The 11,541-nt window shown below is 35.4% G+C and overlaps 2 protein-coding genes across 2 annotated transcripts; both read left to right on the forward strand.

The window, feature by feature from the left end:
• Positions 1–2,166: 2,166 nt before the first annotated feature.
• LOC137749460 (putative transcription factor bHLH086) lies at positions 2,167–3,597 on the forward strand. The gene is made up of 5 exons (XM_068489550.1): positions 2,167–2,652; positions 2,880–2,987; positions 3,086–3,151; positions 3,304–3,369; positions 3,472–3,597. The coding sequence occupies exons 1-5, from the start codon at positions 2,167–2,169 to the stop codon at positions 3,595–3,597; spliced, it is 852 nt and encodes a 283-aa protein (XP_068345651.1).
• A 2,278-nt stretch (positions 3,598–5,875) lies between these two features.
• On the forward strand, positions 5,876–9,516 carry LOC137708574 (U-box domain-containing protein 4-like). Its single transcript, XM_068447687.1, has 2 exons — positions 5,876–6,339; positions 8,409–9,516. Exons 1-2 carry the CDS (start codon positions 6,044–6,046, stop codon positions 9,259–9,261), a joined length of 1,149 nt encoding a protein of 382 aa, XP_068303788.1. The 5' UTR covers positions 5,876–6,043; the 3' UTR covers positions 9,262–9,516.
• The last annotated feature ends 2,025 nt before the right edge of the window (positions 9,517–11,541 follow it).

Genomic DNA, 11,541 nt, shown 5'->3' on the forward strand with positions numbered 1-11,541 from the left:
TGAAAAAAAACTTCCCTCCAATTGTTAAGAACATTATGGTTTACCGCTTTGTATTTCAAGCACACATAAAAATTTATCATCATACAGATACCATACAATACATACATGCATAAAAAGAAATGTCGTGTATTCTTGTTAGTACACATACATTTTGGTCTGCCTGCAAAGTTTTATACTCCCATACTGTTTTCATGTGGTTTGTAATAATGGACGTGGATTATCCAACATTATATTAAATGGAAATGAGATTATAGAGCGCTAAATAACAATTTTAAATATTCCACCATGTGTTAGATTAATTATCTCCAAGTTCCATGACAATGGGACTTTAGCTTACACACGCATCAAAGCCGAACCTTAACTACTTAACTTGGGTTGGGCATGCTTTTTCTCAAGCCTAGGAACACATTATTGATTATTTCTTTCGTTTAAATTACTATTAGTAGTGAGCTATTGATCCGACTTTAAAATTTTAACAGATAATGACATGAGGGTTTTCTTTCATGTCCCCTAAACTTAAACATGAGAGTTACATTACTTTTTCAAATTACTCATTCCGCGAACCAAATTAACAAGCTCTAGTCTCCCATTAACTATGATATTTTTGACAATTTGTCTTAACGAGTCTAGAAGGTTTTCAAACTTTCAAGTTGTAAATTGATCTTCATAATTGAATATACACACACACACACACATATATATACATATATAAATAATGAACTAAATTTAAAAATCTAATTAATTAAATGATGATTGTGGTATACGAGGAGTCTTTCTTCTTTATTTCCTTAGGTTTTGCAAATTTTTCAAATGATGTGGCTTTCTACATCAAATGTCATCTAAGGTGGTATAGAAATGTAATATAAAGATATGGTATGAATGACATTAGTCTTAAAATAAATAAAATACAGCCGGAACCCACGTGCCGATGAGATAGAAGGGAAAGCTGATAGGAAGCTACGTTAAAGTGGTCCAGGTTCCGGAAGATGATGAGAGACTATGAATTCTCTGGGAATCTCAGCGACGTGGGGTGGCGACAGATCCGGCGACCCTTCTGCTGCATGCATGCTTTTCCTCCAGTATAATTATCATCTTCTTCTATATAGGATATAATCTTCTCCCTATCTAATTCCTCGCTTCTGCCAGCTAACATTCCCAATACAAAAATAATAATTATTTTATAATCTCCAACAATATTAGCTTTTTCTTCTTCTTTGAGTAATGCGGCACTTACTACATTTTTCATAACACGTTTGGGTCTCATCTGTATTACATAAATAATACAAATGTAGTATGAAAAATGTAATTAGATCAACTACACTCGAAGGCGTCCTTAGGTGATCTCGTAGTTCCTACAGGTGAAGAAGATGGCGTCATTCCATGAATTTTTCTTCCTTTTGCCGCATTTCGCTCAAAGGATTGAAGGGAGATAATGCATCAAGTTGTTCATAATGGAGAGTCGTCGACTCCACTACCGTTCATGTACATTGACGACTCTTCCACTACCATCCATGTACGTTCCGTGCTAGATCTAACCAACTACCCATTATACCTCCTCCACGTTATTACTCTCAAAGAAGATGAATATTCTGCAATAAGGGAGGAGGATTAGACTAGGCTATACAATAGATCAGAGAATGACTAAGTATCGATCGAATAGAATACAAATATAATACGTCATTGTCATCCATGTGAATTGAACTTGAGACCTACCAAGGCGACAATGACTAAGCATCGATCAAATACAACACCAATAAAATACGTCATTGGCATCCATGTGAATCGAACTTGAGACCTCCAAAACTCAAACTTCGAAGATGAATGCCATACTATTATAGACCTCTCAGTCTCCAACAGTATTAGTTAACTTATACACTTTTCTTGTTCCCATGAGCACTATAATTAATTAGACTTTGCTAGCTAGCTAGTTTCAGTCTCATACATCTTATTTATTTATTCTAGTTTAATTAATAATATTGCAATCAGACCCATAACCAATAATATAATAATCTTTTAGTTTGAACCCCTACAAATAGGGTTTCCACTCTGTGTCATTCTGCATATGCATGCCTAGCTAGCTAACTACTTGATCATCAAGTTTAGTAGTTTACTTTAGCATCATTCTCCTCTCTCTCTCTCTCTCTCTCTCTCTCTCTCTCTGTAGAAATGGCACTAGCCAAGGATATTAGAATGTCTACTCCTCATGACTCATGCACTCATGATTCCCTTCAAGTTTCAGATCTTTCTAATGGATTTGTGTTTAGAGCCACATCTAGTTACCAACCTGATCAGCTTATTAACTTCAAAAGTGGGTACTACAACAGTGGTGAATCTCTGCTTAGTTTTGATAAAAACAAGCAGAATTCTCAAAGCATTTACTTGAACAGTAGTGCCAGCAAAGATAACTGCGACAGTGATTTGCATCATGGTAGTTACAGCCAGTGGAATCAGACGACTGGCATCGGCGATCATAGCCTTTCGGGGAATTTGAATTGGTTTCAGACGGCTAGCAATTACAGCAGCTCCATCCCCAGCACATCAAAGGAAGACCATGGAGATCATGAGGCTTATGGATGGATATACTCTGAAGCAACTGATAATTTCCAGCAATCACACGAGCAAGAAGCGGGCTTTCACAAGCGTCCCATTACGGTAATTAGCTCCTCTTATTATTCTCTTTGTTCACAAAATTAATTAAATATGTCGGAAAATTATCAATCTCGACTATATAATATATTGAGTTGATTCATGCTACAATGTGCAGTCTAGATTGACAATAGATTCTTGCTAAATTAGAAGTCAACATTGTCATGTAACTTGTATAGTTTCATTTGTGTACCACGAACAATGGCCTTGATATAGCAGAAATTTGTTGACAGGGAGAGAGCATGCAACCTTCAAAGAAGCAATGCACCAGTGCAACTAAGAAGCCCAAACCCAAGTCATCGACAAGTGCTTCAAAGGACCCCCAAAGTATTGCAGCCAAGGTTTGGACACAATTCATGCAGTTTTGATTAATTTAGTGCAACCTAAGCAAACTATATCAAATGGAATTTATAATGATGAAAGAATATTTGTCTTTCAGAATCGACGAGAGAGGATTAGTGAGCGGCTTAAGATGCTGCAAGAACTGGTTCCCAATGGCTGCAAGGTGAGTTAATTTCTTATTAGCTTATATAATTTCTTGATCACCACATAAAGTGTTGTAAGTTTATATTATTATTATTATATATATATATATATATATATATATATTTTTTTTTTTGTAATTCTTAAATTTGTCTTATAAGTACATTTTTGCAGGTTGATTTGGTGACCATGTTAGAGAAAGCGATCAGTTATGTTAAATTTCTTCAATTGCAAGTCAAGGTGTGACATCAAACAAATAATTTCCTTGTAAATTAATTTATCTATTGCATGTTTTCAAATTAATACTGGAGAGTCTTATATGCATGGGATCTGATGATTTAGGTGTTGGCGACCGATGAATTTTGGCCCGTTCAAGGTGGGAAAGCTGCTGATATTTCTCAAGTGAAGGAAGCCATTGATGCCATCCTCTCATCTTCTCAGAGAGACACAAGTTCAAGCTCAAAGTAATCGTTGATTAGTACTTGAAAATGAGGCATAATTAAGCTAGAAAAATATATAAAAATAAAAACAAGAGCAACTATATATGCAGGCAAAGGAAAAGCGTTGCCATACAAGGAAGTTGGCAATGAATTAAGAATTATAACCTGTATTTTTGCTTTAATTGTGAAATGTTGTGATCTGATTAATTATGCTTCTTGATCTATATAACTGCATTAGTGTCATTCATGGAGAGTCCATTTGTTTTGTTCTTGATCCATATTTTAGAAAAGAGACATGGTCAAATACTGATATATGTTAGATCTATATATGTAATCTAACAAAACGATATTTGGTTACTCAAGATTTTGAAAGAAGTCCTCTTGTGCATGCTAGATTAGCCAATGGTCCAAGAATTTGACTTGAAATATATCCATGGACCGATCATTTATAAGGGGAGGACACTAATTAAAATGACCCCAATTTTAAGAGGCCCCAAACGCTCTACCATTTTTGTTTTTTTGTTTATTGGTTATATTCTAAAACTTGAATTGATCACTTTCCAAATCTAATATTTTATTTGACCAAAAAAAAAAAAAAATCAAATGGGTTGTTCGGTATCCTTCATAGATCCAGTTTAACATAGCTAAATTACGTGGTACTCATTGATTTCAAAGTAAAAAGTTGAATCCAAAATGTACGCCAGACATGTTTTAATATTCTATTTGAAGCTATTATTTTTTACATATACCTATTCAAAATCCATAAATTTACAAATTGAACAGCTTGGATAAATAATATTTCAATGTAAGAATTTCCATTAACTAGCTGAATGGGTTTCAAAGTTTTATCGACTTAATGTCTCCAGGTTTTTTTTTTTTTTTTATTTATTTATTTTTATCTAGTTAGATTCATGAATTTACCCAAATCCAAATTTACCTTTGTTGTTTAACTGTATAAGATAACGAAAGATATCTGTAAATATTAAAGTATACCTAAACATATGGACCACCCACGACGAAATTTCAAACTCTACTACTTAATCATCCCTTTTATATTTTTAAAAAATAGTTAAGTTTTAACTATTTAGACCGTGATTTAGATGCATAAACTGTTTTTAATTGATTTAATAATTTTTTTATTTTTATCTAGACTAATCCAGTCTCTAATCATGCCTTAACCACGTGTTCCCATAAATGGCCATGGAGATTACCATCCGCATATTAAAGTTTAAAGTTATTAATTAGATGATCAATCGCTAAGCCACTGCAAAGGTGACACAATGCTCACGCCTGCAGCTCCTAACTATTTTATTTAGTTTATAAAGTTACTATTGACAAGTGGCGAATTGCTACATTGACAAGGATTTTCTTCAATTTGTTTTGTTTCCAGTTCAAACTATATCCGTATAAATTATAGTATTATTCCAGTGCTTATTTGAAATTGATTTTTTTTTTATAAATAAATTCAGCTCGAAAATTCTTTCAGTAAAAATACTTCTAAAATGCAAGTTTTTCCTGAAAAAACACTTAAAACTCTTTAAAATGACTAGACAATTATTAGAGATCTTTTGAAATTGTTTTTAAAATAATTAGAAGTGTTTTTTTTTTTTTTTGAGAAAAATATGGGTTAAAAAACACTTGAAGTGCTTCTTGCAAAAAGCTCTAGTTATGTACTTTCTGCAAGAATTACTAGTTATGTATTTCTTACAATAAGCACTTCAAGTGTTTTTCCAAAATTTACATGCATTTTTACTAAGAATTGAAGTGCTTCTTGCAAGCAGCTCTGATTATGTGATTCATACAAAAAACACTATTTATGTGTTTCTTACAAGAATTACTTCAAGTATTTTTTTTTTCCAAAATTTACTTGTATTTTTACTAAAAATTGATTTTAGAAATATTTTCACAAAAATCGTTTTTAATCATTTTTTAAGTATTTTTAAAACTGCTTATTGTATAAACAAGGGGCACGAGACTGCTTATTACATGAACGATGGGCACGAACCCAACCCAACTTCTTCGCTTCTAAAAAGGAAAAATTATCGTTTACTTTATAAATGAGATTTTTTAAATTTTCCGTAAATGACAAACTCGGTATGATCATATGGTTATATAGAAATAAAAATGATTTAATTATTCGTATATCGACAAATCTCCAAAAGAAACCGACGCATGTTCTCCAACAACAAAAAAAAAAAAAAAAAAAAAAAAAAAAAAAAAGAAGAAAGACAAACCAACGGACGGAAGCCAAGTTGCTGTCCAATAAAACTTTCGAACTGTTTGCTTAAACGCCAACCCTCCTCCCTCTCTCCTCTCTCTCTCTCTCCCTCCCTCTCTCTCTCTCCTCGGAGCGTTTCTCAGCCTCTAAATTTCCCCACTCAGATATTTCTTGCTCTCTGTTTTTTCTTACTCGACCACCCACCCAACTAAACTTACCCACCACCACCTCTTCACTTCGTTCGCCTCCCTTCTTAATGGATTCCCGCTCATCATCCGACGGTCGGAGTTCGACTCCGGACTCACTCTCTCCCACCTTCTCCTCATCCTCAGCCGTCCATCGCGCTCTGGAACTCATCCAATCCGACGACCAGGATTCCAAGCTCCAGGGCGCCCAGGAAATCCGGCGCCTCACCAAGACCTCGCAGCGGTGTCGGCGCCAGCTCTCCGACTCGGTGGGCCCACTCGTGTGCATGCTCCGCCTTCGTGACTCGCCCGAGTCCCACGAGTCGGCCCTACTCGCCCTCCTCAACCTCGCCGTCAAGGATGAGACGTACGTGAAAACATTCCCCTTCGAACTCCTTCTATTTTTTTAAATTTTATTTTATAAAAAGATTTTCCTTTTTTATATGGAATTTACTGACTTTATTTCTTGGAAATTGTGTATGTATTTTCTTGAATTTTGGGAAATTTCTTCATAGGATTCTTGGTTTGGATGTCTTCCCATCCCTTTCTAGTTGTGCAGTCACAGTTACACCACGTCAACATTTTATATTTCTCTTCTTGTCTTATTATCTTTATAAAAAAAATCAATATATAATGTTAACGTGACTTAACCGTAATACTACAAAATAAGAGAAGATGGAAAAGGCACCCAAACAGGCAGACAATCTGCCCTCCTTAATTTGGTGAAAAATATAAATATTAATATAAAATAATGGCTCCCGCAGATTCCGATCCTCTTTTTTCTTTTTTTCTTTTTTTGCTTTACTTTTTCTTTTATCTGATTGGTTGCTGAGAAGATGGTGGGAAAGAATATCCTAAAGTTGTCGGTCAGATTTTCCTTCATGGATATATCTGTTTTGTTTGCCTTTTCAATTTTTTTTTTTTTTTTTTTTTTATCATGATAAATGTTTTTGGTTTTGTCAAAATAATTTTATTTGGGTAGCAAATAAATAAAGCTTGTTCAAATTATGATAAACAAATTAATAGGGTGATACTAGCTCAAAAAGTATAACTTTTACACTTGTAAATAAGTCTCATATTTTCTGTTTAAATAATAAAGTCTCATATTTAATTATTGTAAATTTAAATACCTAATTATAACTGCACCATTCTGTTATGTTAGTCAGCTCAAATCCACTTTTCTCCAATTTTGTTTTGCTTTGAAGAAAAAGAAAGTTTATTTAAATGGGTTGGTACTTTGGTTGGTTATAATTAGGTTCATAAAGTTACCAAAAGGAAGAAAAGAATGCAATCAAATTATGCTCCATTTTCTTATGGAATTGGAAGCTATGCTCGTTTGTGGTTGCTTCGAATATAGTACTTTTGGTCTAATTTCTTGAATAGTATTGAAATTAAAGGAACAATATATAAATATACACACAGATATACAATATTTTCTAGGAATTCAAGTAGTTTGCATGGCCAATGAAAATGTTGGTATTAATATGAAGTTCATCATGTGATCGAGAGATTTTTTTAGTGTGCTGAGAACACGGCCCGATATATTAAGTGTAATAATATAATTTGTCGAGAACTTTCAATCAATTTTATTATTACAAATGGTGTGCATAACCGTATTTCCGGTACACTAAAAAATTTATACCCAGTGATCAAAGAGAAATGTTTGATATTTGTAGCAACCAAAATGAGCATTAGGGGGTTGAAAGCAAATGAGAACCAATCAAAATGTTAAGAAAACCAAAGAGATTGCTTTGTGAGTTATGATAGACTTGTATTGAAAGGAATTGGATGCTTCATGGTTCGAGAAGCCCAGGGGATCCAAGGAGAGTTGTTGCTCTCTTTTTCTTCGCTTCTTACTCCATCTCCTCCTTTTTTTATGAATCCTACTGCTCAAGTTATCATATTCTAATTAAAAAGTTTTTTGTTCAGTGGGGAAGAAGATAACTATGTGTACCTATTGAGTAAGAGAAGCACATTGGTGGTCCTCCTTTTTAACCTTTTTGCATGTTTATTTGTTGCATTCTTTTTCTTTTTCTTTTTCTTTTGTTTTTAATAATTTTTTCCTTTTCTTTAGTCTAAATGTAGATCACACTTTTGTAATAAAATAAAACAAAAACATTTCTTTTTGTATTTTTTGTGGTAGTTTCTTGGCGCCTAAATGGGGTGGGTGTAACTAAGTTCATATGTGGATTAGGTCAATTCGTCAGTTACGAGTTTGAATCAATCTTGTAAATTAGAGTAGCTTAGAATAGAATATCACATTGTCTAAGCAATTGAGAAACATGACAGTTACGATTTGGATGAAATTACTAGTTGAGTACTTGAGTGTATTTCCATTCAAATTGGAAAGATGCTTGGGTAATTTGAATTTCAATGTTTTGGGCACAATCTTCCTTTTCTGCTGCTAATTTTTCTTCTCAATATTTGGTCTCTCAGGAACAAAATTAAGATAGTGGAAGCTGGCGCTTTAGAGCCAATAATTGCTTTCCTTCAGTCACAAAGTTCCACCCTGCAGGAGTATGCAACTGCAGCTCTACTCACTCTATCAGCTTCTGCCGTCAACAAGCCAGTTATTGGTGCTTCCGGTGCCATTCCTCTTCTCGTCGAAATCCTTAGACATGGCAGCCCACAAGCTAAAGTTGACTCAGTAATGGCGCTTTCCAATCTCTCAACACACCCTTCTAATCTTAGCATCATTCTTGAAGCAAAACCAATTCCGTCCATAGTTACTTTGTTAAAGCCCTGCAAGAAATCTTCAAAAACAGCTGAGAGATGCTGTGCTCTGATAGAATCTCTGGTGGGATTCGACGAGGGAAGAACTGCCCTCACGTCTGAAGAAGGCGGAGTGCTTGCAGTGATTGAGGTGCTTGAAAATGGATCGCTCCAAAGTAGGGAGCACGCTGTAAGTACTCTACTAACAATGTGTCAAAGTGACAGGTGCAGATATAGAGAAGCGATTCTTAAAGACGGGGTAATCCCTGGACTTCTCGAGCTCACAGTTCAAGGAACGCCTAAGTCTCAGACAAAAGCACATACGCTTTTGCGCTTATTGAGGGAGTCTCCATACCCGAGATCAGAGCTTGAAGCAGACACTCTGGAGAACATTGTATGCAACATCATCTCTCAAATTGACAGTGATGATCAGTCCAGTAAAGCGAAGAAAATTCTGGCCGATATGGTTCAAGTTAGCATGGAGCAAAGCTTGAGACATTTACAGCAAAGGGCTCTGGTATGCACATCGACTGATCTGCCTATCAGTACTTGCACCTCTGAAGTATCTTTGAAATGACAGTTTTTCGTTTGATTAGCTTCGTCTTTCTGATACGGGTCCTGTGAGATAAAATTTCGATGCTGTACTAGAACAAGGAACAAAGAATGATATGGTAAAAATGATGCCAGTCCAGGCCTCTGCGAAGTCGGGTGACTGGTAAGTATCAATAAACTAGAAAATGTATGAGAGTTTGAGAGAAAATATTCTATTAGTTGGTTTGTAAAGAACTGTTGGATCCTTTAGTATAATAATCTACTGAAAGCTTTACATATATCTCCATTGGCTACCTATCATATGAGGTTCGTCTGTTAATTGTTAAACGGAACTCGTTCGAGAAATTTTTCAATGTGTCTTAAGTTTATTTCTAATCCCTCGCATCCAACTATTTGTCATCCATTTCTTCTTCTATTTTTCCTAATTGCCTTGGAATTTAGAAGTTCCTCACCCAAACATACCATAAGTGAATCTAAGCATCACTTTGCCTTTCCTAATAATGATGTTTCGAGACAAGTTTCTGTCGTAGAACTTCCCAACTTCGACTCAATCTATCCCGAGCGACCACACAACATTAGTTTTGTGGTAGGAACTTGCCAACACACAAAATTTAGCTTGGACTAACAATTACCAATGCCGCAAGGCTTCTGGATGTAACGGAAATCTCCACAACCATTTCGTTGTTTTTTGCCATCAGGTTTCTTGACTCCCAAGCTACCTCCTAACTTATGAAGGTAACTCAATGAAGAAATACAAGTTCAAATTTGGTCCATGTGATTTGCAAGATGGAATAGTTGGTAGTGGAATAAGGGTGAGAAGAGTGATGAAAGGAGACAACTCTCTCTAGTCGAGATAAGTGCCCTATCTACCTGTATTTCTGCAATTTTGCTAACAGATGAATGCACCAAAGGCAATTTAAAGTAACAAAATCATAATTAGATCATAAATATCAAATCTTGGCGCCTAGAGGCGTTGGGAACAAACGAGTCACCCCCTTAAAGAAAGGAGCATCGCAGCCTTTCCATTATTTCCTTCTCCAAGAACTCTAGATTGTCAGCATCAGATGCTTGATTTTCCTCGGATGCCTTTTCTCGGTAACCAGGAGAATTCATCCACCATACCCTTCCCAGAGTACTTATTTCCTGCTTCAAGAATTCTAGCTTGTCAGCGTTAGAGTCTTGAATCTTTTCAGATGTCTTTTCTTGGTAACCAGGAGAGTTTATCATCAGATACAACTTTTCCCGTTCCCTGTAAGCATAATAAAGTTCGTTAGTACTTGGTAGTCAGCAGCTTACTCTTCGGGCGACATTTGATATAATACAAGACTAAACTTCTTTCTGCTGTGTCCATCCTAATCCTTCAAGTTACAAGGCATTCATATTCTTCGTCTATTGCACATGAAATCTAATCATTTAGCTAGTCGAGTCGAGTCCAGTCCAGTCTAGTCTAGTCTTGCAACCTGCCAAACACAGCCTAAATATATATACATATGGCACAAAACAAATAGCACAGGCAACGTTGTATAAGTAAAAACAATTTATTCATGGGCTTACAGTACGAATTTTCCATCTTCTCACGGATCTTTTCAGGGTCTGCCTTTACTCTTGGAACCCTTAGAAAAACCGACAGATATTCATTTACAAGACACATTTCGTATCCACTGGAGATGGTGCGGGAAGGAAAACTGTCATTCTCGCTGTGTATCTGCAGGGACAAGAAGATTTATCACATATAATTACCTAATAACCTGGTAGACAACCAACTTTACTACCAAAGCATCATCATCAAACACTTGTTTCGTGGACATGTCCCCGGCAATATATAGGATTTTAAAGTGGCACTTTTTGAAGATTCCCTTCTCTCTGTTTGGAGATTATATTCATTGAACAGAACTCCAATCTCCGTATTCAGTTATCTGAACAAGCCAATCCATGGGTTCTGCTCAGGTAACTTAGTGGGTGAATCAAGTACATTTAACTATCAAATTCTTTCAAGCTATTTCAAGTCAATGTACTAGCTCTCTGTCAATTGAATTGTGAATTAAAATTTTTATATTAACCAGTGGAATCGCTTAATTAAGATGCGTCCAGGTTGAATGTAGGATTAGGTTTTAGTTTTAAAATTGTTTGATTATAGCCTAAACCAACCAACCGCCCTCCCCGCACACCATAGACTCTGTGTCTTATCTTAGGGAATTGTTGTTCTCTATACAAGAAACATGCTTGACTGGTGGCACAAAAGAACTGTCGTTAAAGAAAAATGTTGATAGGTTCGACCAAAACAAAAGATGCATGATAGAGGAGA

Source organism: Pyrus communis, chromosome 11 (assembly GCF_963583255.1).
Source record: "Pyrus communis chromosome 11, drPyrComm1.1, whole genome shotgun sequence".
Classification (NCBI taxonomy): domain Eukaryota; kingdom Viridiplantae; phylum Streptophyta; class Magnoliopsida; order Rosales; family Rosaceae; genus Pyrus; species Pyrus communis.